We start from the raw sequence: 26,587 nt of genomic DNA on the forward strand, positions 1-26,587 counted from the left end.
CTTTGATTCTCCATTCATCAATTAAAACGATCTCGTTTTACCTTTTTATACGAGTATTAATTTTACAATGACGCAATGTAAGTCGTCTCGACAATGTTCATGATAATTTGGTATTTAAAAAACGTTATTGTACCCCCAAATAAGTAACAAAAATACATTTTATAATTTTTTTATCGTATCACGAAAGAGATGAAATTTTTCTAATTAATTTTCATTTGACATTTTTCAAATTCTTGCGCAAATGCACTTTCAATAGTTTAAATTTGATGTGCAATGAATATTTTATTAAGTATTTTCTTATTTACTACCTTAGAATCAGAGCAGGCAAACAATAGCTCGCGATCTATAACTCATCTATTATGCGTACTTAAAAAAGATAGAATTGTTATTCAAAAGATGTCAGGACACGTAATTTTAATATTAATTTTTCATAAAAAAAGTATATGACGTGCAACTAGTACCACTTTATGGAGCTTGGTGTGTATAGTGCTCATTGCGATATGTTCAAATTACCCTCGAGTAATTTTTTGGAAAAAAAGTACTAAAAAATAATTTTCCCTTCCTATTAAATTAAACATTCAGGTTTTGTCGATCAGTGAAGCTTCGATAATTTTTTGTTTATTCAATATGACTATTTTTTTAAATTATTGAGATATTTTAATTCCACCTTGCAAATATTTTATTACCCCCTGACGTTACAAAATTAACTAATTGAACTGCATTCCTAGTATCACAATTTATTATATCGGTATTGGTTTGGATATATATTTGTCTTTTTTGTGAATATTTCTCTGCATATAATTTACGATCTATTTAAAGAATTCAACGCCTGAATGTACGATATTTTTATTACAACGTCGAACCGTCGACGGTAATGGGAGGAATTAACCCCAAGGAGTTATCATAATCTCGGGGTCTCTTCGCTGATACACGAGCAGTGTGTATAGTTGCAGGCAAGGAGCTAAATATCTGCGGTAAGCAAGTGTTTACAGATTTGACTATTCGAGACACTTAACCTCAAATATTTTTTTGGTGTATCTCGTAAAAATTGTGTAATCAAACGAGCGATGGAAAGCAGAGATAACCCAATTAGGTAATATTTTGTGCATACATTCCATGATGTTTTTGTTTAAACTTGATTCATTTTTAGGATAAAGCAAGAGCCGGACTATACTTAGCCAGATGTCGGTGAAGATGGTATTTTTAATTCGGTGGACTCTTGCGACATCAAAAACATTGAAACATTTCCGTTCTATAAATCAGCAGTGAGTTATTAGCATTAGCACCTTATTAGCATTTCATGTGCAGGTCGATGAGGCGCGCAGATTACTTCACGTGTACACGAAAAGATCGAGATGTACTGTGGCGCTGTGCACACGAGCTCAATGGAAACTATGCTGAATGCACAGGTTTTTTCTGTGCCTGCACGGGGTTCAGTTCTGACAACGCAAGTGAGCACGGAAAGAAATAGCGTCGATAAAGCGCGCAGGTCACATCACAGCTAGCCATGCTCTTGTAAGCTGCCTTTGTCTCGTCACGCGCAATCGCTATTTATTTGCTATTGTTAGATTTTCCTTGTAAAACTAACATAGTACTAGAGCGAAGTTTTTGTTTATTTGCTATTGTTAGATTTTCGTTGTAAAACTAACATAGTTACTAGAGCGAAGTTTTTGTTTATTTGCTATTGTTAGATTTTCGTTGTAAAACTAACATAGTACAGTAAAATTCATGATGAAATCAATTTTCAACGACAATTTATATTGGAAAAGATTTATCAAATGGTGGCTTGTGAATCATCGTTTTATCTTTGTAAAACCAGCATATATAATGTACTATCTTCCTCATATGATTGAGGCATACAAACACAGCGAGAAGAATGATTCGTTACCAAAGGCCTCTTTTTATAAATCATTATTACTACACGCAGAACAATTTGAAAAGGACTTGGAAACCTTCAAACGTAAGTGTATTCTTTTTTCATCAAAATATATTCCAAATTATAATCCAAAACATAAAACTCCCAAATTTCTGTTTACAGTTGACAAGACCAACTTTGAAATAGAATGTTTTGCGCCAGAAGTGAAACAAGATTGTATAAACTGGTCGAAAATGTTACAACATTGGAAAACCATACTCGAGGATCCAAAACATCAACAATTTACTGAAGTTACTGAAGCATTACAGAAGTTAAGATTGCCTTGCTTTTCAAAAATTAATAGGGTATTTGCATGAAAAAAATATCGATGTAATTGTGACTTTATATTAAAATATGCATCCCCATAAGTAGTTAAACGAACAAAAAATCGAATTTTGAGTACATTTTTTAATTGTAAAATGAAAAGTAAATTGTTAATTATTTGAATATACTGCTGTCGCCCGAAAACGATTCTGATTGGTGAGAGGCGCTGTGACGTCATAGTTATAACTCAAATCGTTCTGCTGCACGTACAGCATACTAAAATATATTTTTAAAATTATTGTTAAAATGCCCAAGAAAACTGTGGAAGACGGATTTGTGAAAGGAGATTCTAGTAATCTTCCAAAAGTTACTGCGTTTATGGTTTTTGAGTTTTTAACGAGGGACGACCGATTCAATACGCCTGAAACTCGAAACGTCAAGTTGAGCTTGTAAGTATTATTCTTCACACGTTGAACGTTATCCTATCTTATTGTAAACATTTATTGAAGTGTCAGAATAATTTCTTCCATTCTAAGTTGTGAATAATTGTGTTTTTGTTATTTTTTATAGGTCTTCTAGAGAGTCATATGGTGATTCTGCAGTAGGTTATGTACGTCTTCAGAGGATGCATTCCATGTGTACAGTGAAAGCCGATATTTGTCCTGAGCACAGAGTTCGACAAAAAGATTACACTGTTATATTAAAAGTTGATGAAAAGGCAGAGCAGGTCACCGAATTACAATGTTTGGATTGTGCTGCATCCACAGGTTATTATTTCAACCTATATTTGATTTTTCTGCTTTTTGGTAAAACAAAGTATTTATAACAATTCATAATATTGTTTAGGTGGGTGTAAGCATGCGGTAGCGTTTCTCATGTGGGTTCACAGAAGAACAGAGGATATTTCACCAACAGAAACCACCTGCTACTGGAAAAAAGCTTCTCTGTCAACAGTTGGAACTTCTCTTAAGTATATTGTGGCTAGTGAGTTAATCTCTCAGACAGAAAAGATCAGCAAAGATGATTTGCCTGATGATTCAACTTTTCTGAAGGAGCTTTTGATAGAAGCACAAAAACGAAATTTAGATAGTCAGCTAACAAGGCACAATTTTGAAATGAAAGACAGAGAAGTGTATATGTTGTCAATGCACTACATCTTCAACCAATGTGTGACTGAAGGATTATTATCTGTATCAGAAGTCACTCAATTTTCTAAACAACTCCTTCAAGATAGGCATGATTTGTGCAAAAAAGCTGAGCTCGAGACAAGGAATCAAAGCGAGAATTTACTGTGGTTTGAACTTAGATATGGTAGGATCACAGCTTCCAAACTATATGAAGCTTCTAAATGCTCGACAGGGGATGGAAGCTTATTAAATCAAATAATTGGAGCTTCAAAAAAGTTTGACTCCAAATTTATGGAAAGAGGAAGAAATTTAGAAAGTGACGTTATAAAAACAGTGGAAAGTGAAATAGGAAAAAAGATTGAAAAAAGTGGATTTATTATCATCCCAGAATACCCAATGATTGGAGCATCACCTGATGGGATTGGAGATGATTTTGTGGTTGAAGTCAAGTGCCCTTCCAAAGAAGACTTAATTAAAAACTATATAAAAAATAATAAAGTGACTGAAAAATATAAATCCCAAATAATGCTACAAATGTTGGCTGCTGAAAAGAAAAAAGGACTATTTGTAGTTGCTGATCCTGAATATGAAAAAACTAAAAGTGTCACTATTATTAAACTTGAGTTGGAAGAAAAATTTTTAACTGCTGTTTTGAAACGAGCTATACAATTTTGGGAGAAAAACGTGTTTCCTAAATTATTGGACACTTTTCATAAGAAATGATGATCCTGTGCCTGTGTTGATGAAATGTATAAATAATATATTGATGAAATGTATGAATAATATGTACCTGAAATAATGAATGTGTTTGATTATTCAAAAATAAAATTAAGTTTTTCAAAAAATTTTTTATTAGTATTTACATATGTTTTACATAGTCCTTGTTATACATAAAAATTTTATTCTTAATCATAAGTATGTACAGATAATCTAAATTATGTCCTTATCACAGGTTTTTGAAGATTTATTAACGCACAAGCAATGGTAACAGCACAATCAATATTTGGCATTATGTCCAAGTCCAGAGAGGCATGAGGTTCTAATAACTTGTATTCTCTAATTCTTCTTATGACTCTCTCAACATGAATCCTTATGCTGGCTATGCGTTTAGTTAACAGAACTTCACTCTTTGATGGTTTAACTGTTGAAGAAACGCTAGGAGGTCTAATCAATTTACAGTTAAATTGATTCAGGATGTTATCAATCTGTTTGAATCCTCTATCTGCTAAAATTCCACATCCTTCTGGAAGTATTTGAGTAATTCCACATTTTTCAAACAGTAAAACATCACTGATTCTTCCACCGTACCCTTGAGAAATATATGCAATCATACCATCACATGTGACAGCCACAAGATATTTTAAAGTATTGCATTTTTTATACTCAGACCAAGTTAATGATTGATGTACAGGATCTGTTGGTTTGAGAATTTGAATTTCAAAGGCATCTATAATTAAATAAACATCACTGAAATTAGCTCTAAACTGTATTGGCAAAAGTTTTTTAACACTTTCTTGACTTGGAGCATAAATTAAAGTTTTCAGTAAGTGTGCCAATTTTTGTACACTTTTATTGAAAATCCTACCAGCTTGACAATTTGAGTAGGAAAATGCAGGACCCAAGCGAGTAAATGTATCATTTAATCTTATCTTTTGTAGCGTTAATTTTATGTGATCCAATGGCAAATCAGTCTGCTGCTGTAATAAATTAAGAATCCATAACCATTCTGGTAATATACCAAGATATAGTTTTGAGTCCATACTAATTAAATAATTAGTTACACTAAGCACATTTACTTTGGCATCATTTTTTTCAATTTTGTCATTTTCACTATTACTAGTAGATATTTTATATTCACTGTCACTAGTTTTAACTACTTCACTGCTTGTCTCTGTATAATTGTCACTTGCAGATTCACTTTGTGCTTTTTCTACAACAATGTTTACTAAACAAGACTTATCACATGTTTCAGTTAATGTTTGACAGTTAGAATCTTTAACACTTGGTTTGCACGTAATGCCTTTACTTCTATACTTTGTTAGTTTTAGTGTTTGAACGCCAATACTTCTAACTTCTTTCAAATCCTTAGAAGCACAACTGGTCGTTTGTTCTGGGTCAAATGATGATTGAGTATTTGGGATATTATTTTCTTTCTCACTCTCAGCATTTGAAACTGTAAATAATGCTGTTTCATTTTGAGCACTGTCAGCACAATCACTGTAAGAAAATTCACTTTGAAAATGTTCACTGGGAGAAAATTCACTGAGAGAAAATTCACTCAAAGGCAGTTTACTAGCAGAACCTTCATTTGAACAAGGTTTTTTAATATTGCAAGAATCTTGATTATTTTCTTTCAAAATCTCTGATAAAAGTCTCTTTCTATTCAGTTTCTTGAATGCAGTTCTATTTAAGTCGGTAGAATTGTTTGCTCGTTCAGGCTGACAAGCAAAATTATGTGGTACCACATCGGGCTTCAATTTCAACTGGCTTGCACCAAATATTTTGTATTGAATAAAGTTTTCCATATCTTCTTCTAACTGAAAAAGGCAAAAGAAAACACTTACTCAACTGTCCAAATTTCATTTTTAGGTTAATTTTCATATTTATGTACAACAATTGAAATAAATAGATTCAGAATTTGATCATAACATTATAAATTTGATACTCACATTGAAATGATCCTCACAGCAAAAAAAATTGCTTTTGCCGGGTATATAATCTCGACGTGCTAATTGGAACCATAACTTTCTTCTATTTTCGTCGTTATTTGGAACCCAAAAAAATAATTTGTTCGGTGTTACATTTGTATTATTCTTACAATTGTACACAAAACAGCCCCTGTATGGTTTTTTGGAACTCATTTTCAATTAAAATAATTCTAATTACATAAAACAACTTCAATATTACATTGATTTTATATGTCTGCTTGTAGTATCTCTTATAACTATGACGTCACAGCCCGCTCGGGTATCGTCGGGTGCTTTCGTCGCGTAATCGGTTCTTTCAAAAAAAGCTATTTTTAAACATTTATTTTTAAGGGTAAAAATGCATCAAAAAAATCGCAGAAAAAAAATTTATTTATAATTCATACCTATAGTTTTCAAAAATATAATTATTTCAATTCATGCAAATACCCTATTTGCCTTTGTTCAATGACGTTATTGCACCTACATTTCATGATGCTATGAACAAATTTCTGAAGAGCAGGAACAAGTACCAAATAATTGAATTATCATTCATCATCATACCAAGTCAAGAAAGAATCATAAATAGATGTGCAGATCCCCCAGGTAAGCGATAGCCATTGAATGTTATCTTCAAATTTTTGAACGACATCTCATTTTCTAATATAATTTTGCAGCGATAAAACAAAATTTATCACATTTGGATCTGCAACAATTTCGGTGCCTGGTCCGCAATGAAGAAGAAATGCATGATGCATTTATGAAACTTCATAAAGATTTCAATATTTTCAAACCATTATTAGGACCATTTCAAAAAATGGTCGATGCATTAATGATGTAAGTATATTTTATTTAAAAACCTTTTTTATTCTGCCAAATCTTTGTATAAGTTTTTTGATAAACGTATAGATGAATAAATAACACAATTTATTACAGAAACACCAGTAATGATGATGACGATGTGAATGATGGCGAAAGAGAATCAAAAAAAAGAAAAAAACTGTACGCAGAAGATGACATGGAAACAGTAAATATGAATAATAATCTAGTATGTGAAAAATCTCTCCAATATGAATCAAAATCAGTGAATAGATTGAGATCTCACTGTAATATTTTGTTGTACAATGGATTGTGGAGGGGACGATTTCGAGCGAGTCTGCGTGTGTTTGCAGAGTTTCGCCGACATCGTACACGATTACTCAGACAGAGTAGAAATACGTTTGGCAGTCACCAGACTGATGTATGACAAGTGACCCTGAAGAGGGTCGATGTTATTTGTTGCCTCTTAGTTAACAAGTTTTGTAAACTCTACGTTTAGTCCTGAGAAGGACTAGTTTTGATGCAGGCTGTTGATTTGTGCAGAAGGACTGGCTGTGACCAGCGGTGACCAGCTATGACCGATGTTGACCGGCTGTGACCGAAGTTGACCGTCATGGAGTGGAAGGTCAGATGGACGATGACGTCGTTGTCGGCTCGGGCTGCTTGGCTGTCACATGACTCGTGAGAGTGGAGTGACACAATTGTCGATCACTTTTCTGTCCAACTTGTAAAGTGGAACAGTCAAAAGTCAAAGAAAAAAGTCTAATCACTTTTCTATTCCCACTTGTAACAAGTCGAACAGTCAAAAGCTGATTAAATGGAGTCGAGAGGCACTTATACTAGTACTCTGAACTCGACCTTTTCTCTTGCAGGCACGACTTTTTAGTGGCGCTACGCCACCTGGCGACCGAGTCGGATGTTTGAAAAGTCAAAAGGTGGGGAAAGGTGTTGAAATAATAAGTCGAGTATTTGTAATATAACCAAGTTCACTATTGAGAAGTGGCTCTAGGTCAAAACTCTCGAGTGCTCGTCGACGCGAACGCGAAGACGAGAGTCGATGTGCTCTGGCTGGCTGCCGAGAGACGACTGTCTAGTCGGCCAAAGTGGCTCGCTTATATACACAGCGACCACGCGCTGATTGGCTGATGCCGCGAGGTGGGGACGAGTGCTGCAGTGCACGTCGTTTGAGTGGGGACGCACGCAGGGGTCTCGGCGTTGGTGGGGATAACAATTTGTGAGTTGATAAGTTGAATTATTTTTCTAATTTTCCACTATCAAAAACGACAACGAAATTTTAATTTCAGACGAATCACATGAATCGGGATATGGAAATGCGGGAAAAGTTAGATGAAAAATTATCCATAGTGTTTGAGTGCAAAGATGTGAAACCTAAACCGACGTCTTTATCGACATACATCTGCAAAACTGAGCATGAAAGTTGCCTAACTAATGTGAAGAAAGAAAACCAAATTAAGATATTGATAAAAAAAGATTTCGATTATCTTAATAATTGTCAATTTCATATATAAGTGCTCGATCGAAAATTGAAGAATGCATAAAGAAGGATAAAATATTTGAGAGTATTAGATTTTATGAATGTGGCATTTGTCACAAATCATTCAAACTTAAACATCATCTTGAAAGTCACATAAATTTGGTACATAATCGGAGAAAACCATTTGAATGTGAGATTTGTCATAAATCACTTTCACAGAAAGGTAATCTAAATAAACACATACGTTCAGTCCATGATCAGAGCAAACCTTTTGAATGCGACTATTGTCACAAATCATTCGGACAAAAAAGTAACCTTGAAACTCACATAATAGCGGTGCATAATCGGAGCAAATCCTTTGAATGTGAGATTTGCCATAAATCATTTGGATATAAGAGTAACTTAGTTACACATATAAATGTAGTTCATTATCAGAGAAAACCCTTTGAATGTGAGATTTGTCACAGATCATTTGGGGAAAAAATTACTTTTAAAAGACACTTAAACGCAGTACATAATCGGAGCAAGCCTTTCGAGTGTGATATTTGTCACAAATCATTTAGAGGCAAGGGTGACCTCAAAAGACACGTAAATTCTGTACATAATCGGATCAAGCCTTTCGAGTGTGATATGTGTCACATGTCAAGTAGCCGCAAGGATGACCTGAAAAAACACTTCAATTCCGTACACAATCGGAGCAAATCCTTTGAATGTGAGATTTGCCATAAATCATTTGAATATAAGAGTAACTTCGTTACTCATATAAATGTAGTTCATTATCAGAGAAAACCCTTTGAATGTGAGATTTGTCACACATCATTTGGGGAACAAATTACTTTTAAAAGACACTTAAACGCAGCACATAATCGGAGCAAGCCTTTCGAGTGTGAGATTTGTCACAAATCATTTGGATACCAGAACAGTCTTAAAATTCACACAATGAAGTTACACGATCGGAGCCCTAAGAACCCCTAAGAACATGAGATTCGTCCGAAGAAATTTAGACGCTATATAAACATATCTGCAACCTAATAAACAATAAAAATTTTCAAACTGTTATTATTCATTTTGTTGTGAATCTGGCAAACCTTTTAGTTACGTATCAAATATAAACTTAAATATCATCAATGTTTCATCTTCAATTCGTACTTTAAAATATTGTTACTGAACCCTCCCCCTATTAATGTGCCCGTAAAATATCTCTATTCAAGAACAATAATATATTCTACGCTGAAAGATCCTTCAACCAATTTACGTATCGGCGGACGATTGAAAATTTCACACTTCATCTTCGTAATTACTGAAACGAGACCCATTAAAAATGCTTCGCACGACTATAACTTTCTCTGAGTTCCAAAAATCATAAAAAAATGTATTAATGATGGATTCTTAACATAGTCACTATTCAATCAATTTAAAAACTCGCGCTCCCTGCAATATGGTCACTTACTCAATGTCGGTAATGTAAAAACTTCGTGCGCCGCGTGTTTCAAAAATCTCGGCTGGCGCCACTTGTCGCTACATACCTCTAGACTATTGTCTGCTCCACTGCCCGTCGTTTGTTTACTTCATCAGTACACACGATCGAACAGTCACAAGTATATAACATTTCTCTCGTAATCCTCGTCGTCGTTACAATATTCCAACTGTCGTAATCACTTATTCGATTCCACCAGGATGGGCGAGAGGTACAACATTCACAGTCAATTGGAGCATCTGCAGTCCAAGTACATCGGCACGGGTCACGCCGACACGACCAAGTTCGAGTGGCTGGTGAATCAGCACCGCGACTCGTGCAGCTCCTACATGGGCCACTACGACCTACTGAACTTCTTCTCGATCGCCGAGAACGAGGCCAAGGCGCGCGTCAGATTCAATCTCATGGAGAAGATGCTGCAGCCCTGCGGTCCGCCACCGGAGAAGCCGGAAGATTAATTCCAGCGCTCATAGGTTATAGTGTGCCGTTGTGGCATTACTCTGTATTTATTTTATAAAATAGGATTAAGAAAATACACGTTCGAGTGATTAAATAAATATAAATCATTTTTATTTGTACAAGAAATTTACAATTGGCCAATTATTTTTTAGGTTCCTTCTCTGTATTATTTACATCCATAGCCTCCAGCTTTTTATTTACACTCTCGGATTCTCTGTCTTGTTCCAACGCTTTGTTCACGTATTTTAATAGAGTTTCTTGAAGCAGCAAGTGAATATTTTCAGAAGCTTTTTGCAGCGCTTCCATGGTGTCGCACAGAACATCGCAGTCCAAGTTGCCAAAGAAAAATGGCTCTGTGATCTGATTGTATTGGGACAACATCGCTTGCATTATTATTCCACGATCAAGATTCTCTTTTGACACTTTGGTAGAGCAGAGTTTCTCTTCCTCCACAGTTAAATCGTACAATACCAAATCGTCGTGTATACCCTAAATAAAAATTATTGATGAATAAATTTTACTATCAAAGGAGTAACAATACTTGTTTTGTATCAAATGTTTACTCACAGCAGTGACTGCAGTAACGATTCCCTTCATAGGTACACTGGCATTGGCTAAAGCAAGACTCGCTGCCATGATTGCAGCTGCTAGGGCTGATCCATTGTTATCAAGAACTCTAACATAAATATCTATTTGAAAGTTAGGAAATTCATTCTATAAAAAAAAAAGAAATAAAATTAACGTTCATTCATAATCAACTTTCAAAACAATCTCAAAATGAATTGAATACTGATGATTACCCTGCACACTGCTGGTTCCAATGCTCTCTTCAGAATTGAAGAGTAGTTTTGTTCTTCCTTCTCCAGTTGAGCATCTCTTTTATTAGCTGTAGCGAATAATGCATATTTGAACTCTACAAAGAGTTCACCCTCTGGGCTGAAGCTCACTTTGTTGTGAATTTCACGAGGTGGATGAACCGAGCAAATAACTTTTGTATCTCCCATCTCGATGTACGCGGAACCTTTGACTTGAGTAACAACTCCCAACTTGATGGCTGCATCAACAAAAATACAAAGGCATGAACGATCACACATCAAAACAAAACTAAACTCAAAAAATTGCCAACGGGTCACTCACACATCTTTCGAAATTCGTCGTGTTTTCTGCCATCCTCTCTGTTTCGCAGTTGTTCTTTAATCGACGTTGCTTGCACGGAAGGCATGATCGATGACAACTTTGAACTGTCTTATATTTATTAAAAAAATATATCCACGTGCTTTGGTGGACGAGCCGGTAATAGCCAACTGATGAGTTGTGTGTACACACTGCTGGCAGTACATAAAACACTACCAACTTGAACGTGCTGCAAAGCAGAACTCAAAATGTAGCTCCTAATTCGGAGGCTGTCAAGCTACAGGCGCTCGCGCGTCTGTAAAAATTCCAGCGCGATTTCGCATGTATTTTGCAAAATAATACCTGCTCGACTCTGCAACTTGCTTCTTAAATAACTTTCTATCATCAAAAAGGAAAAAGACCCGCGCGGAAAAGCCAAGCTCGCCATTGGCTGCGCCGAACGGAAAACAAAAAAAAAAAAAAATAAATGCACGCGCAGAGCCGCAACAGCTCGACCGTGTGCGTAGGGTTGTTCGGGTGCGGGGTGGAGCGAGAGGGGACGAGAGGCAGTTTCGCGAATCGGCGAATCGCCTGCGCCGCGAATATAATGTGCTGATTTGTGCGCCGCTGCCGCCGCTGCTGCTACTTCGAACCTATATATTGTACAGAGAGACGCACACGGACGCACACACCCCAATCGTCGTATACACACAGCATGATTCGTGGCTGTTATTAGTTTTGCCGTGTGCAAATTTTCCCATTCACACCACTGCCATCATCGTCGTCGTTTGCTCGTCGTCGCGCGTGTATACAACAACACACAAATTTCTTTTATTTATTTTGGTACTAATATAAAATCACCTTTGCTCTCTCTATCTCACCTGCTCCGAAATTTTTCAAGTCGCGTACTGCCGACCGAGCTCGTTAAGGGATCGTCATCTCCTCTTCTCTCTGGTGTAATTTTTATTATTAGTAAAAAGAACAATAATACACAATGGCCAAGTACACAGCGGCCAAATCGAACTACAGACTACGCTGCGAACTGTTGGGACACAGCGGCGACGTGCGCGCCCTGGCCGTCCACGGGGAAGGCGATGGCTTGGTCTCCACGTCCCGAGACAAGACCGCTATTTATTGGCGTTGCGTCGAGTAAGTACTTTTTCTAACGCGAATAATAACTAATGCTCGGGTCCCGCTCGGGGGACTCGTTCGTTTGTTTCAACGTTAACGTATATATATATATATATATTTTTTTTTTTCATTACCATGAAACAACAACAGTGGCAACTTCGTCGCGCAGGCTGTTATGACAGGACACAGTAATTTCGTGAGCGCCGTTTGCATCACCAAACCATCCAGTAGACATCCCAGGGGCCTGATCGTCACCGGCAGCAATGATCATCACATTTGTATTTACAACATAGGTGACACGGAGCCTTTCAAAAAATTCAAAGCTCACAACGATACCATATCTTGCTTGAACGCCAGTAATTTTGAGGATGACGCATTCATCAGCGGTTCCTGGGACTTGACTTCCAGACTGTGGAGTCTGGACAATTTGAAAGCACCAAAAACTTCCTACACCGGACATGTTCAGGCAGTATGGTGTGCCATCGATTTGGGCAACGGCAACGTTGTTACTGGAGCGGCTGATAAAGCCATCCATGTTTATACGAGAAGTGGCCAGATTGTGCACAAATTACAACAGCACACGGACTGTGTCAGAGATTTGACACCCATTAATAATAATGAGTTTTTAAGTTGTTCCAATGATGCCATAGTCAAACACTGGAGTGCAATTACTGGTGATTGTTTGGGTAATTTCTATGGACATTCTAACTATATTTACAGCATATCTGCTTTGCCCGGAGGTGCTCTAGCAGTTTCATCTGGAGAGGATAAGACTGTCAGAGTTTGGCATAATGGAGAAGCAGATCAAACAATTGACTTACCAGCAAGATCAGTGTGGGTAGTTAGACTTTTACCTAACACAGACATAGTGTGTGGCACCTCTGACGGAGTAGTTAGGGTATTTACTGCTGATAGTCAAAGATTTGCTGACCCAGAATCTATGCAAAAATTCGAAGAAGCTGTTGCCAAGGATCAAATAATTTCAGGTGCTGCTCAAGATAAAGATTTGAAAGCTTTTGAGTGGGTATTTGTTTCAAATGTTACTAAAAATTCTTGACTTATTCATTTCATGCTTATAATTAATTTTTTCAGTCCAAGTGCTTTGCACGAACCTGGCAAAAAAGATGGAGATATAAAATTAATTAAAGAAGGATCATCCGTTAAAGCATATTCATGGTCTCAAAGAGAATTAAAGTGGAATCTTGTTGGCGATGTGTTAGGCAAAAATAATGAATGTGGAAAAAAATTACATAATGGAATTGAATATGATTATGTATTTTCTGTTGACATTCAAGATGGTGTGCCACCACTTAAACTGCCTTACAATAAGGGACAAGATCCTTTTGTAGTAGCTCAAAAATTTCTTCATGATAATCAGTTGGAACAACAATTTTTAGAACAGGTATGTCAAAGAATTAATTTTTTTTTTTTAAATTGAAGTTGTTTTTAATCAAATGTGTAATTTTCAGGTGGCTAATTTTATTATCAAAAATTCGGAAGAACACACACCTGTTGTGAGTAATCCATCACAATACTATGATCCATTTACTGGTGGAAACCGATACATACCCCAAGGCTCTTCACAAGGTACACCTGGACCTGATCCTTTCACTGGTCAAAATCGTTATGTGCCTCCAAGTTCTCAACCTGCACCTCAACCTACTCCTACTTCATCAGCAGCAAGTTCACTCATACCTCGTAAAGATTATTTGAAATTAGAGCAAGCAAATTTAAAAAATATTTTAGGTAAATACCGATTTTTATAATACTTTTTTAAAACTATAGAGAATGCTTAATCATATATAAAACAAATTTTAGATAAACTAAAAGGATTTAATTCAAGCGACACAGTTGGTTCATTAAACATACCTAATGATCATTTAGAATTTGTTGTTCAATTAACAACTAACAATTGCAAAGAGGTCATTGATGCTGGCATAGTTGATAAGTTGATGCACCTCCTAAGCTGGCCTGAATCTGTAGTTTTTCCGGTATTGGATGTGGCTCGCTTGGCAGTATTGCAAAAACCTGTGAACGATTGTCTTTGCACAGATAATCTTATTAAAGCAATCAGCCAGCACTTGGAAAAAGATGCGATTGAAGCTAATCAAATGCTAACATTTAGACTATTAGCCAACATGTTTGTCCATCCTCAAGGAGAAAAACTTGGGCTCAAATATAGCGGCGAAATTTTCAAAGCTATAATGCATCTACCTTCCCTCCGAGGAAAACATACTCAGGTAAAACTAATATCATCCGCTTCAAACGACAAAATCTTCAACAAAAATGTATCTAAATGTGTATTTGCCAATCAACAGGTTGCCATCACATCGTATCTCTTGAATGCGGCGATAGCATTAAATCGAGCGCACAATTCACCTGCCAAGGAGCAATATTTCACGGTTTTGCGTACCGTTTCACCTTTGATCGAAGAAAAAGAGGCGATATTCAGAGCCCTCGTTGCTCTCGGCACATTGTTGTTTGATTCGGCCAGCGACGCGAGCTTGATCGAATGCGTAACGACTTCGCCAGAAACATTGGCCTTTGTAACTAAAGCGATCGAAAGTACAGAGAGTAAAGTTGTCGATGTAGCCAGAACTATACTAGAGAGAATCGTTGGATAACATTGAATTGTTGATGAAATTTTAAAGACAGAATGTGAGAATGTTAACAGTTGATTATATTATGCATAATTGATCATAATGAAAAAAAAAGGGAAGAGGTCTAGTCAACGTTTTGTTGATGGTTGTAACTATTAATGTAGAAATCTCACTAATGACAACTCTTTTAAGTCAAATTTGAATTGAATTATTTTAATGGAGAAAAAAAAACAACAATAATTCCTTAATCTACTTATCAATATTATTTATTTGTAATTTTTTTTGTAATTTGACGAATAAACACGTCTAATATACGATGTTCAGTGCTGCGTGCATTTTTCAATCTCTATTAGCTTATACTGCAGGTAAGAAATATGTACATAAATAACAATTGAAAGAATAAAAAGTTTTTAAATATTTACGTAAATAATTTGTTGCCTTTTAATAACAACATCAGTTCAGTACATAAACAATGGAATGCGTAAAATTTTTTTGAAAAATATTTCACATAATTTTATTAACAAAAATAATTCTTTGGTTCTATTATTAAAAACTTGTGTTTCAAATATCATTTTTAAAACAAAAAACACAAACAATAAAAATACAAACAGATCATATTCCTTTACATGATGAGGAATGCTTTTCAATTCGCTGAGGGAAAAATTTTCTTTTACAAATGTTACACCTAACTAATTCTTGTTGATGCTGCTCCCAGTCAATTTCCTCTGCTTGCAGTTGTGGTATTGGTATAGGCTCAATTTTTTTAGTTTCTGGTAAATGAATCACTGTTCCATCAGTTGTGCTGATTGGGCTCCTAGCCAATTGATGCTTTGGCAGCATAGGATTTAAGCTTGTATCAAGAGTATCTGATTGGTATCCACTGGACTTTGATGAAATTGACTCTCGTTCAGAAACATTTGGAACATTCTTTTTATTCTCTTTCACATGCTGGTCTTTTTGTTTTATAACTGCAGAGCTTGGATGTAAAGTAGACATTACTTTTTCGGATTTCTGAGTGACCAAGGGTTCCTTTATAATCGGTGAACATTTTACTTTTGTAATTTTGGGAGATGGAGGTATTTGTACAGAATTTGGGGAGTTCACTTGTAAATTATTTTGAGACGGTAATAACACTTGTTTGATAATAGGAGAATGTTTTACTTTTGTAGGCTTTGGAGAAGGTGGAACAGCAGCTATTTGAGAGGAATTTAATGTTCTATACGGTTTGGGAGAATGCTGAACTTTTGCTGCTCTAGGCCTGAATATTTCTTCTGGTGTTGATGGTAAATTAGACATATCTCCCAAAATTTCAGCACAAATGCTTTGAAATGGTTTTGGTGAGTGCACCACCTTTGGTGTCTGTGGCTTAAAAATATCTTCTTCGTTCAATACAGGTGAATCTACATTTTTAAGTTCATCTACTCTATCAGTGACATATTTCCTTCTGACCACAAACTGATCCGCTGATTTTTTTGCTGACAATTGAACATTATCCTTTTCAACGTCGGCTGCATTTTTGTTCTTGTTGATGCTGATTTTAGGCACTTGATTCTCTTTCACTTTATTATCACTGGGAGTCTTGCGTGGGGAAACAGCGGGACTGTTTTCATGAGAATTGCTAATCACGCTCACATCCACCATATCACCAGAATCATGGGTAAATAATTTTCTTCTGGTAAAGGCAATGGAACTGTTATTGTCCTTCAACGTTATCGAACCGTTTCCATCGTTGATGAACGGACTGTACAATCCTCTCTTGATCTTCTTCTCTGACGCATGGATACCCTCTTGATTCAGAGACAGATGTCCCAACTGCTCCATGGCGCTCTTGGCATCCTCCGACAGCTCCTGCTGCTCGTCCTTGACATTTTCCTCCTGTTGATTTTCGCACACGGCCTCGTTGCACCTGCACAGATGATCGCAGGCCAAGCCCTTCTTGACGCAGCCACATATCTTGCTGGAGCAGTTGCCCTTGCATCCGCACCCCTTGAGCTTGGTATTGGAGGCTGGACTGGCGCATTTCACCTTGCTCAGAGCCTTGTTGGCTCTCAGGGTCTTGAACGACTCTTTATCCTTCAGTTCCTCGACCTCGTTTTTCCCTGCTGCCGTCGTTGTCGTCGTTGTCTTTGTCGCGTTCAGCTGATTCTTCAACAGGGCGTTCTCGTTCTCCAGCAGAGCCAGCTTACTCCTGAGCTCCTCCAGCTGTCGCTCCGTCTGTTTTTTGTACTCGCTGTCGACGCCGACGACCTCGTCATCGTTCTCGGTCTGCGTCGAGACGGTCTTCGTCTTGGGCTCGCCGACGCTGCCCCGGTTGTTACTGCTGTTGCGTTGCTGCTGCTGCTGCTGCTGCTGCTTCGATCTCGCAACCCTCGATCTTTTCGGTGGCATGGCACACACGCGTTTTATTTTATTTATTTATTCGTATACAAATCCGATGCTATTATATTCAATCGATCGACAGGCACACACACGACTCGGTGATACAATAAACATGCGCTAGGCGTGTAATTTAGGTATTTAAACAAGACACAACAAGCCCATCATCGTCGTCCGAAAAATGGCGTAACGGACATTTAGCTGTATACGAGTACACAGCACGCACAAAAATTGAATTCAAAATCCTGCGTGGCTCGCTATAAGCCGGCTGCTGCGCAGAGATATCCGATGCACAGCATTCGAGTCGAGGAGGAGGTGAGGACCATTTAAATCTCGCCTTGTTTAAATGGCTCGTATAGGTAGGCGCGTCTCTCTTTGTTGTGTTTCGATACGCGAGCGGTGGCAACAAGCCGAGTTTGCAATGGATGACTGCTGCCTCCGATCGACGCGCGCACAATTCAACACGGCATAAATAGTAAATATTGATTTTTCCAGGCTAAGGTGTAAATTATGCATACTCATCGATATTTGTCCATGCAAATTATTACTTTGCTTCGTTATTTTTGTTATCGTTATTGTCGTTGATTTTATATTTCGACGTTTAAATGTCCCGCGTTCCGCATGCTATATATCTATATCTATATCTCAACCATCTCGAGGTCGTTCGCATGTGCTTGCACACACAAACACACACACACACACACACATCTATCTATCTACCCACCCACCCCAACACACATCTCCGCCGCGCACATCTAATAATACAAAGGACACCCGCCAACCGAATATATAAGCTCGAAAGTCCGCGAACTTGAAAACTCGCGCATACACATTGAAAGGGGTGGGGGTCGCGGCAATGCTCTTGAGCCTTGAAACCTCTCGGCTGCTATATGCTGCTGCTGCTACAGACATACACGTGTGTTTCGAATCCCACGCGATACACATGTACACACAGCAGTTCGTCGATAGACGCGCATAGCTACGCACGATTCGAAATTTCGACTTCGGAGTTCGGTTCCTGCATCGTCGCGCACAGCAGTTAGTTAGTTAGTTAAGTGACTTTCACGCAGCAGTATAAAACCACATGTCTCTCGGATTAAGACACGAACACGTGCGCGTACGTATAGTGGCGTTTGATGATATATTATAAATTATAAAATCGATTTGTGATCGCGGAATTGATCATACGCAATTTGTTATACAATGTGTGTCTACGCGTAATTCGATCTTCCTCTGTTGTTTTTTTTTTGTTTTTCTCTTCGATTCTTGTCGAGTGTTTTGTTTTATATTTTTACAATTGAATGTAAGTGGGTGTCGAGATAAAGCGAAACGAAACAAAATCGTTATTTATTATATTAATATATCAATAACTTGAATCGAGTGCGTATACGTGGCCGCCCACGCACGAAAAAAACGGATTGATGCAAGCTCGAACTGGAGAACGCTCGGACAATTTTTGACTTTCACTTTTCTTCGTTTTCGTGCGGTGCGCTGCCAAGACAGAAGTACATACACACACACACACACGTGCACTTGACACTTTGGTTATACCACGAATCTTGGCGCTTCGCAGTTGAATACTTACGCTTTATTTTTTTTACTATATATATAAATGCTTATATACATATATCAACAAAGAAAGAACCGACGGTCCGCGCGTAGCACAGCGTCTTTATCATCGGATTATTAATAAAACAGCGGCAGCGTCTCCGCTCGAGATAAAATAATATATATATACACAAGCCGAAGCGAAGATTCGTCATCGAAAAAAGATTGTTTTGACAAAAAATCTCGCATCAGCACACACACACACACACGCACTTACACACCATGGCCCAAGCAGCGGTACAGCCGTATCCGTCGCACAGCAAGTACAAGCCGAGCCTCGAGATCGTCGCCGAGGGATTCCAGCGGATCAGGCACGTAGCGGCGTGCGGCGCCGAGGGCAGCTTCGTCACGGCCAGCGACCGCAAGGACTTGTGCTTCTGGAAAGGGTAAGTGTCTCGCATCACCACCACCCACCGCCTCTTTTTATAGCTACTATACGCGCGACACTACTATTGTAAAATCGATCCTCCTCCTCCTCGCGTCCTCGCTTCCTGTTTCGCATTATATTTACGTCGTGTATTCTTCTTCTTCTTTCTCTCAGGCCGAACTACGAGAAGACGCGCGTGCGGATGCTGGGTATCGAAGGCGACGTCAACTCGCTCTGCTATCTTCAGCCGACCTCGCAGAATCCGCTTGGCTACGTGGTGGTGGGCTGCTCGGATCGCAGCCTCTCGATCTACGTAGCCGGTGAGTCGAAACCCCAGCAGAGTTACAGCAAGGTGGCCGTGAAGGAGGTCAGAGGACTGCGCGCGAGCTGCCACAAGCCGGGCCTCGAGTTTCTCTGCTGCGATGGGGACCAAGCCAAGCTCTGGAATCTGACGGAGCTCCGGGAGAAGAGGGATCAGCCCTCGGTGACTTACGAGGCTGGTCTCGAAGTGACATGCTGCGTGGACAGTCCGGACGGTCAGCGGGTGATCGCGGGCGCGCGGAACTCGCAGCTGCTGGTGTTCGAGCGAGCCAGCGGAAAGCTGGCCATGGTGCTGATGGGACACGAGGGTCCGCTCAACGACCTGGCCATGCTCCAAGGAGGCTGCCAGGAGTTCTTGTCCTGCGGCTCGAACGACCCGTCCATACGTCGCTGGAACTTCGAGACCGGCAAGATGCTGCAGGTCTATAGGAAGCACAACGACGAGGCCTCGGTGCGCTGTCTCGCCCTGGCCCAGGGCGGCGCCGTCGTCGCCAGCTGCGGCACGGATCGCACTCTGCGCCTGTGGCGCGGTGGCAAATTCGCCCAGACCATCGCGGTGCCCGTGGAGGGCGAGGTCTGGTGCTGCGAGCTACTGCCGGGCACGGGTGACCTCGTCTGTGGCGCCGGTGACGGCATCCTGAGGCTGTTCACCGCCGATCCCAAGAGGTACGCCGCAAAGGAGCTGGTGACCAAGTACGATACCGAGCTGATCGGTATGGTGAAGGAGAAGTGCACCAAGAGCAACAACGAGAAAGAGTGAGTACATTTAGGACAATACCGATTTTTTTTTGCGCGCGTACAGTGTGGTACCAAGGTTGATTAATTCATTGATTGATTTAATGATATTTTTTTTATTAATTAATTTATTCATTCATTCACTCATTCATTTTGTTTATCACGTTTTTTTGCGATACGGAATTAATATTAACATTTATTTATTCATTCCTTGTTCGCCGTGTGTTTAATCACGGTCCAAGGGGTATTTAATACTCTTTTCATTATTTGTTTAGATAAAGTCAATATTTTTTCTCGAAAATTCATGTATAGGGAATGTCGGGTGTGTTTTTTCAGAATCTGGTATGAATTTGCGGTAGATAATAATTATATCAATATAAATTTTTCAATGAAACAATAAGTAACGTGATTTTTCGACTTCGAATTTTATTTCAATGTCGCAGTTCTATACATTTTTTAGTCTTAGAAGAGCTGAAATAACACTAAGAGTATATTTTTAAATTGGTGAACTTAGATGGGGCTGCGGTATGAAAATGTATGAATTTTTTGCTCGTCAACCATCAACTTTACGAAAAAATATTATAGAATAAAAAGTGTTTGAAATTATTCTGAGAATACTTTTTTCAACATTTTGTATTTTGCAAGACATGGTCACATTTTTCTTGGTATTAGTTGTTTTTGAACGAAAGGCTTTTTTACACATGATTGAAAATTTATTTGCAATATTGCAAATTCGGACGCTAAAGGATTGATCTATGAATTAATTAATCAATCTATTTTCTGTACCCATCAATTAATTAATTGATTTATTTATTTATGTACTTTTTGCCTCGTTTTGTCAAGCACCATAGGCTATCAAAATTAGGTGACTTATTCATTAATCAATCAAACAATTTTATAATTTATTCTTTCGCGTTATTTTTTTGTCACTTTTTTGCCACGAACCTCGCGTATTAAAACAAATCGATTAAGTTATTTATCTGAGAATGAATTAATTTGATACATTTTTTAAGTTACTTTTCCCCACTAGGGTTTTTTTTGCTACGCTGCATGCAGTGTCAACATTTGTTGATTAATTAATTGAAAAATATTTAAATGTATTTATTCGAGTCTATTTTTACATATGGGTCAGATTCAGAATTTTTTAAATAAATCTGCGCTCGTATGTCACCGATCTTGACGCGCTTTTGGTATGTTATAGTACATCATAAAAGAGTCCTAACACCAAAATTTTAGACCCCCTCGCCCCTCCTACCCCTCACCCTCGCTATCAACGTCTATTTTCTATTGATATTTATTCTGAAGCCCTGAAGTAATTAAAAAATCTGAAAAAAGTCATGAAGGTACTTTTCAACAATTCAAAACACCTTGAATTTTTTTAGATTTTTTGAGTGCTTCAGAAAAAATCATTGAAAATTATAATTATTTTATTTTCAGTGAAATGGTTCGATATACCAGACCGGAGCATTTTTTTCTTAATTCTGATACCAAAAAACAATTCCTTGAACTTTTTCTGAACTTTTCATTCATGCCGATGAAGCCTAGAGCTGAAAAGCCGCTTTTTTTCACGAAAATAATTTTTTTAGGGCGATACGAAGCTTAGAAAAATTTAGAAAATTTTTTTCTTTTTTTGCTCATCGAAATACACAATTTCAAATTTTCCTGGAACCCGATGGTTCCGGTAAAAAAAATCTGAAAAATTTCAAGGTTGTTTGTACAGTTGATTAGTACACCTTCATGAATTTTTTCAGATTTCTTAATTACTTCAAGGCTTCAGAATAAATATCAATAGAAAATAGACGTTGATAGCGGGGGTGGGAGGTAGAAGGGGGGAGGGGGTCTAAAATTTTGGTATTAGGACCTCGCCCGCAGGTTTATTTTAAAAATTCTGAATCTGTCCCATACACTATTTGTCTCGTATCACCTGGCATTAAAGTTGATTTATTCACTTGTCAATTAACTCTTCCCCCCTCAGAAAACAGCCCTTGGAGGAGCTGATTCAACCGGGCGCCGCAGGCGGCCAAACGATTATCATCAACGAGGGCTCGGGCGAGATCAACAGCTACACGTGGTGCGATCACAACAACAAGTGGCACCGCATAGCCGAGGTCATGGAGACGGTCGACGAGAAGACGCCCGACGGCCGCACTATATTCGAGGGCCGCGCCTGGGACCACGTGCTGCCCGTAGCGATCGGTAAGAACGCCCCGCCCAACGCCAGGGTGGCCTTCAACGACGGCGACAATCTGGACGTGGTGGCGCGTCAATTCGTCCGAAGGTACGGCCTCGATCGGGACAAGATCCCGGAGGTACTCCAGTTCATTCGGGCGAGCATAGGCGCGCGATCGGTGCTCGACGGCCGATCCGGCCAGGAGCTGTTTCAGCAGCGGGGCGAGAGTCGCGTGGTGCCGCGCAACAATGTCGTCACGGGGGAGCAGTACTTGCCCCAGAAGCAGTACGTGAAGATGAAGGCCGTCCAGCTGGCCGGTATAATAGGTAAGTGGACCGGAAACCATCGAAACCGAGATTCTAGTATTTCGCTCGTGAAAATTAACCGATTTTTCTTACCCCTTCCAGACAGAATACTCGAATTCAATCGCGAGTGCATACCGACCTTCCCGATCGACAAGCTCGTCTGCCAGAACAACTCCGTCACCATCGAAGACAAAGCCAAGAAGAAGCTCGTGGTCAATCAGATCTTTGAGGTGGCCTCGCGCTGGCCCGCGCACAAAGTCTACCCGATCCTGGACCTGGCTCGACTCATCGTGCTCGACAAAGAGACGAACGAGCTGATGTACGCCGATCCCTGGAAACTGCTGGAATTGCTCAGGCGATTCTTGCCACCAAAGTCCGATGATACTGCTGCTACTACTACTGGTGGCCCCGCTCGGATGCTCGTGCTGCGTTTACTCGCCAATTCGTTCGTGGAAGAGTGCGGCGAGACATTTTTCAGTCACTATTTCGAGACTGTGAACAGTCTGATTCGTGATACGGAGATCGGCGGAAGACACGTCGAGGTACGTTTACTTTACTTTCTAGCGTGAAAAAAAAAGATCTTTTTTAAGATACTTAATTATGAACGTCTGAAATATGAGCCTCGGTAACAATAGTTTTTCTCCGAGACATTTCGTACCAAAAAGATATTCATTGAATACTTCGATTTTAAATTGTAAAATCTCAACAATGTCTGAGTGCTAAGCAATTGTTGCACTTCTCAAAAACATCTTACTACAGGTCGTAATTGAGACGTTCTTAAAAAGATTTTTAAAAAGATCTTTTTCGCTCGAAGCATCTTTATACCATATACAGCGAGCTTTTGCACGATACGCAACGTCGTCTGACTCTATATTGATTTTTCTCTCTCTCTCTCTCCGCTTTGCAGATCGCAGCCGCGACGTACGTCCTTAACGCGGCCGTGGCCGCCAGCGCGACGGACGATCCGGCGGGCCAATGCAACGCCTTCAGCCTGGCCATGCGGCTGATGAAGGACACGCGCGACCCCGAGGCCAGGTTCCGGCTGCTCGTGGCGCTGGGCACCCTCCTCGCCGAGATCATGTGCGAGCAGCAGCACGAGAACTTCGTCGCCACGCTGAGGATGAGCGAGGACTTCTTCGGCTTTCTCGCCGAGGCGCTGAGCGCCCCCGAGCCCCAGAAGCTATCCAAGGTCGCGCTCGAAGTCAAGAATCTCGTTTACGACTGTTAGTCGTCGGGGGGTGCGATACGGATACGGACGTACGAAGGGGATGGACTGTGATTTAGGCGTACAATTTTACGAGACTGACGTAGGGATACTGTTGCTTTGTATAGAGATTTATTGTTAATTAAGATGTAAGGCATGTACGGGATTTGTCTTTTACAAAGTGAACTGACTTTTCGAAGAAACGTGTAAATATGTATATATTCATGTATCTTTATCCTTCGATACTATTTGAAGCTTCCCGTTGAAAAACTGAAATTTTGAATGTATGGATGGATAGGTGACGACGTAAACACAACGTTTTTTTTTGTTATTTTTAAGTTAAAAAGAAAGTTATATTTTTGTTTTGTTGAGTGCTGTTTTATCTTTATCATATACATATTTTATGTACAACGAAGATTTTACAAAATAAATGCACGATTTTCATAATAACCGTTTTATTTCCTATTTGATTGAGACTTCCTTCCTTTTTTTTAACACAGTAAACATTCACTCGTGGATAATTTTTCACAATCAACAAACAACGATTTGTCTCTGGATTATATAAATAGTCATTATCATTTTTTGTATTTTCTATTTCTTTGAACAACGATTTGATGTTGGTCAATAAAATTCATCGGTCTTTCTTTTAAGATTATTATAATAAGTTCATCGTCGCGTATATATATATAATATCGATGTGTTTCACAAAAACGACGTTTATTAATTTTTTTGTTTACTATTTTAAAGGGTAGTGTCGGCTATTTTTCACGGCTTTTTTTGCAACAATTTATTTACCTTATTATTTTGTAATAGCCTATTGTTTATTCATGCAATGGGTTATTGGAAAAATATATCATAGGTATATACGTTTTCACTCGAATGTCGTTATTTTTTTTTCGTCACCCTTGTAAAAAAATAAAGTCATCTTTCCTCTCTGCTTTTACATTTTTTTTTTATCTCCTCCCAACCACGCGTCAATGAATAAGGCTCCGAACGAACTTTCGCTCCTCGTCCATCGAACCATTGTTACTAATTTTTTTTTTTTTTTGTACTCGACATCAACCACTTTTTAGTTATATTTTTCTTACGAGAGTAAAAAAGAATTGAGACAAAGTTTTGCTCGCGGTTGACCCACACGCCACGTATTATATAAGACATCGTACGGTACGTAAATTTACAACCTGTTCCTACAAAAGTTTTACAGCAGTTTTATATATTTATTTAAGTAATAGTCTAAAAAGTATTTCTCGACTCTTATACAAAGTTTGAAATCTTTACGTTTATAAGATAATAATGAGTTTCATCTCGAAAAAGGAAATTGAGAGAATAATTGTACAGACGGCGTCTTATTACACAGGAGGCAGAGTTGTCCATAGATCGGGTATATATAATATTATATTTAAATTCAACATTATCGTTATACATGTAAGTCAATCAAGAAATATACGCGAGTAATATTTTTTTTATGCTCTCTCGTCGATCATTGTTATATTGGCATATTCTCGAACACGCCGAGTAATTCGTATTATATTATAATAATCCATCATCTCACTCGTGAAGCGAAATTACACAATTAATGAAAAAAAAAAAAATTAATTCAAACTCCTGTCCAAGGTCAATGCGAACAACGTCATCATCAGCGCGCACACACACACCTGACCCCTCGGTGCGCATATATATAGAAATTGACCTTTGTGTGCAGGTAATGCATGAAGAACATAACGTAACAGAAAATTCCTTTATCGCGAGGGGTGTATTTTTATCTCTTTCTCTCGCTCTCTCGGAGGGATGAATGATGTAAAAATCAAAAGTGTTATTATTATCGAATTCGATAGATAGCTGCTGACTGCACTGCATCGCGTGCGCCGCGGCTCCGCGCGTCATCGCATCGTGTAATGATGGAAGCCGCCTCTTTTTCTTAAAATAATCACGCGGCTCTGTGCAGAGAGAGAGAGAGAGAGAGAGGCGCATTATAATCCGTGTGCTTTTTGGCAAATTTTCTACTTTGGCATGAGGAATGAAAACGACTCGACTTCTCTTAGGCGCGTGAAAAAATTACCCATCGAAGTACAGATATATATATAGAATTTACGAATATTTAATAACATCTTGTCCGTAGAAAAGTTGTGAAAATTCGTGTGCTTTTTGGTATTGTGTGCGAATGTGCCGAAATTTTATGAGCTGTGTGACGTGTGTGTGTGTGAAAATTTCTCTTTTATCGATTTTTAGAAATTTGAAAAAGCTGTAAAAGTGAAAAATTAAACTCACAAACGCGTTACGACGATATAACTCTATTTAACACACCGATACAACTATATATCGTTAATATATCGTAAAAAAGTCAACGTTCTTGTGAAATATTTTATTAATAATATTCTTTTCCTTTATCTTGTTTAGTCGTACGAATATATCAACAG

At 38.6% G+C, this 26,587-nt stretch overlaps 8 protein-coding genes across 8 annotated transcripts; 5 read left to right on the forward strand and 3 right to left on the reverse strand.

Annotated features, from left to right (window-relative positions):
* Window positions 1–1,699: 1,699 nt before the first annotated feature.
* On the forward strand, window positions 1,700–2,232 carry LOC106653675. Its single transcript, XM_014373207.2, has 2 exons — window positions 1,700–1,960; window positions 2,039–2,232. The coding sequence occupies exons 1-2, from the start codon at window positions 1,729–1,731 to the stop codon at window positions 2,230–2,232; spliced, it is 426 nt and encodes a 141-aa protein (XP_014228693.2). The 5' UTR covers window positions 1,700–1,728.
* A 180-nt stretch (window positions 2,233–2,412) lies between these two features.
* Window positions 2,413–4,029, forward strand: LOC106653676. The gene is made up of 3 exons (XM_014373208.1): window positions 2,413–2,628; window positions 2,750–2,946; window positions 3,026–4,029. Exons 1-3 carry the CDS (start codon window positions 2,486–2,488, stop codon window positions 4,027–4,029), a joined length of 1,344 nt encoding a protein of 447 aa, XP_014228694.1. The 5' UTR covers window positions 2,413–2,485.
* Window positions 4,030–4,241: 212 nt separating this feature from the next.
* On the reverse strand, window positions 4,242–5,831 carry LOC106653677. Its single transcript, XM_014373209.1, has one exon. It carries the CDS (start codon window positions 5,829–5,831, stop codon window positions 4,242–4,244), a length of 1,590 nt encoding a protein of 529 aa, XP_014228695.1.
* Window positions 5,832–9,831: 4,000 nt separating this feature from the next.
* On the forward strand, window positions 9,832–10,481 carry LOC106653714 (probable splicing factor 3B subunit 5). The gene is made up of 3 exons (XM_014373250.2): window positions 9,832–9,902; window positions 9,981–10,254; window positions 10,393–10,481. Exon 2 carries the CDS (start codon window positions 9,982–9,984, stop codon window positions 10,237–10,239), a length of 258 nt encoding a protein of 85 aa, XP_014228736.1. The 5' UTR covers window positions 9,832–9,902; window position 9,981; the 3' UTR covers window positions 10,240–10,254; window positions 10,393–10,481.
* LOC106653713 (exosome complex component RRP41 homolog) lies at window positions 10,327–11,934 on the reverse strand. Its single transcript, XM_014373247.2, has 4 exons — window positions 11,378–11,934; window positions 11,041–11,294; window positions 10,808–10,954; window positions 10,327–10,729 (listed from the first exon to the last, which is right to left on the reverse strand). Exons 1-4 carry the CDS (start codon window positions 11,460–11,462, stop codon window positions 10,382–10,384), a joined length of 834 nt encoding a protein of 277 aa, XP_014228733.1. The 5' UTR covers window positions 11,463–11,934; the 3' UTR covers window positions 10,327–10,381.
* A 177-nt stretch (window positions 11,935–12,111) lies between these two features.
* LOC106653739 (phospholipase A-2-activating protein-like) lies at window positions 12,112–15,511 on the forward strand. The gene is made up of 6 exons (XM_014373278.2): window positions 12,112–12,502; window positions 12,635–13,504; window positions 13,577–13,886; window positions 13,954–14,230; window positions 14,303–14,724; window positions 14,803–15,511. Exons 1-6 carry the CDS (start codon window positions 12,348–12,350, stop codon window positions 15,106–15,108), a joined length of 2,340 nt encoding a protein of 779 aa, XP_014228764.1. The 5' UTR covers window positions 12,112–12,347; the 3' UTR covers window positions 15,109–15,511.
* Window positions 15,395–17,707, reverse strand: LOC106653740. Its single transcript, XM_014373280.2, has one exon. It carries the CDS (start codon window positions 17,470–17,472, stop codon window positions 15,697–15,699), a length of 1,776 nt encoding a protein of 591 aa, XP_014228766.1. The 5' UTR covers window positions 17,473–17,707; the 3' UTR covers window positions 15,395–15,696.
* Window positions 17,708–18,370: 663 nt separating this feature from the next.
* Window positions 18,371–25,118, forward strand: LOC106653738 (phospholipase A-2-activating protein-like). Its single transcript, XM_014373277.2, has 5 exons — window positions 18,371–19,454; window positions 19,610–20,512; window positions 22,467–22,987; window positions 23,069–23,508; window positions 23,874–25,118. The coding sequence occupies exons 1-5, from the start codon at window positions 19,291–19,293 to the stop codon at window positions 24,192–24,194; spliced, it is 2,349 nt and encodes a 782-aa protein (XP_014228763.1). The 5' UTR covers window positions 18,371–19,290; the 3' UTR covers window positions 24,195–25,118.
* The last annotated feature ends 1,469 nt before the right edge of the window (window positions 25,119–26,587 follow it).

Source organism: Trichogramma pretiosum, unplaced genomic scaffold (assembly GCF_000599845.2).
Source record: "Trichogramma pretiosum strain Unisexual culture from Peru unplaced genomic scaffold, Tpre_2.0 scaffold89, whole genome shotgun sequence".
NCBI lineage: Eukaryota > Metazoa > Arthropoda > Insecta > Hymenoptera > Trichogrammatidae > Trichogramma > Trichogramma pretiosum.

What these genes read in the sequence shown, in the direction of transcription:
- LOC106653675 (XM_014373207.2), top strand. Translation starts at nt 1,729, where the DNA reads ATGATGAAATCAATTTTCAACGACAATTTATATTGGAAAAGATTTATC. An exon ending in GGACTTGGAAACCTTCAAAC is followed by an intron (nt 1,961 to 2,038) that starts GTAAGTGTATTC and finishes TTCTGTTTACAG; the next exon opens with TTGACAAGACCAACTTTGAA.
- LOC106653676 (XM_014373208.1), top strand. Translation starts at nt 2,486, where the DNA reads ATGCCCAAGAAAACTGTGGAAGACGGATTTGTGAAAGGAGATTCTAGT. An exon ending in CGAAACGTCAAGTTGAGCTT is followed by an intron (nt 2,629 to 2,749) that starts GTAAGTATTATT and finishes TATTTTTTATAG; the next exon opens with GTCTTCTAGAGAGTCATATG. An exon ending in GGATTGTGCTGCATCCACAG is followed by an intron (nt 2,947 to 3,025) that starts GTTATTATTTCA and finishes AATATTGTTTAG; the next exon opens with GTGGGTGTAAGCATGCGGTA.
- LOC106653677 (XM_014373209.1), bottom strand. Translation starts at nt 5,831, where the DNA reads ATGGAAAACTTTATTCAATACAAAATATTTGGTGCAAGCCAGTTGAAA.
- LOC106653714 (XM_014373250.2), top strand. Translation starts at nt 9,982, where the DNA reads ATGGGCGAGAGGTACAACATTCACAGTCAATTGGAGCATCTGCAGTCC.
- LOC106653713 (XM_014373247.2), bottom strand. Translation starts at nt 11,462, where the DNA reads ATGCCTTCCGTGCAAGCAACGTCGATTAAAGAACAACTGCGAAACAGA. An exon ending in CGACGAATTTCGAAAGATGT is followed by an intron (nt 11,295 to 11,377) that starts GTGAGTGACCCG and finishes TTGTTGATGCAG; the next exon opens with CCATCAAGTTGGGAGTTGTT. An exon ending in TCGTTACTGCAGTCACTGCT is followed by an intron (nt 10,730 to 10,807) that starts GTGAGTAAACAT and finishes ATTTTTATTTAG; the next exon opens with GGTATACACGACGATTTGGT.
- LOC106653739 (XM_014373278.2), top strand. Translation starts at nt 12,348, where the DNA reads ATGGCCAAGTACACAGCGGCCAAATCGAACTACAGACTACGCTGCGAA. An exon ending in ATTTATTGGCGTTGCGTCGA is followed by an intron (nt 12,503 to 12,634) that starts GTAAGTACTTTT and finishes AAACAACAACAG; the next exon opens with TGGCAACTTCGTCGCGCAGG. An exon ending in TCCGAGGAAAACATACTCAG is followed by an intron (nt 14,725 to 14,802) that starts GTAAAACTAATA and finishes GCCAATCAACAG; the next exon opens with GTTGCCATCACATCGTATCT.
- LOC106653740 (XM_014373280.2), bottom strand. Translation starts at nt 17,472, where the DNA reads ATGCCACCGAAAAGATCGAGGGTTGCGAGATCGAAGCAGCAGCAGCAG.
- LOC106653738 (XM_014373277.2), top strand. Translation starts at nt 19,291, where the DNA reads ATGGCCCAAGCAGCGGTACAGCCGTATCCGTCGCACAGCAAGTACAAG. An exon ending in CCAGCTGGCCGGTATAATAG is followed by an intron (nt 22,988 to 23,068) that starts GTAAGTGGACCG and finishes TACCCCTTCCAG; the next exon opens with ACAGAATACTCGAATTCAAT. An exon ending in TCGGCGGAAGACACGTCGAG is followed by an intron (nt 23,509 to 23,873) that starts GTACGTTTACTT and finishes TCCGCTTTGCAG; the next exon opens with ATCGCAGCCGCGACGTACGT.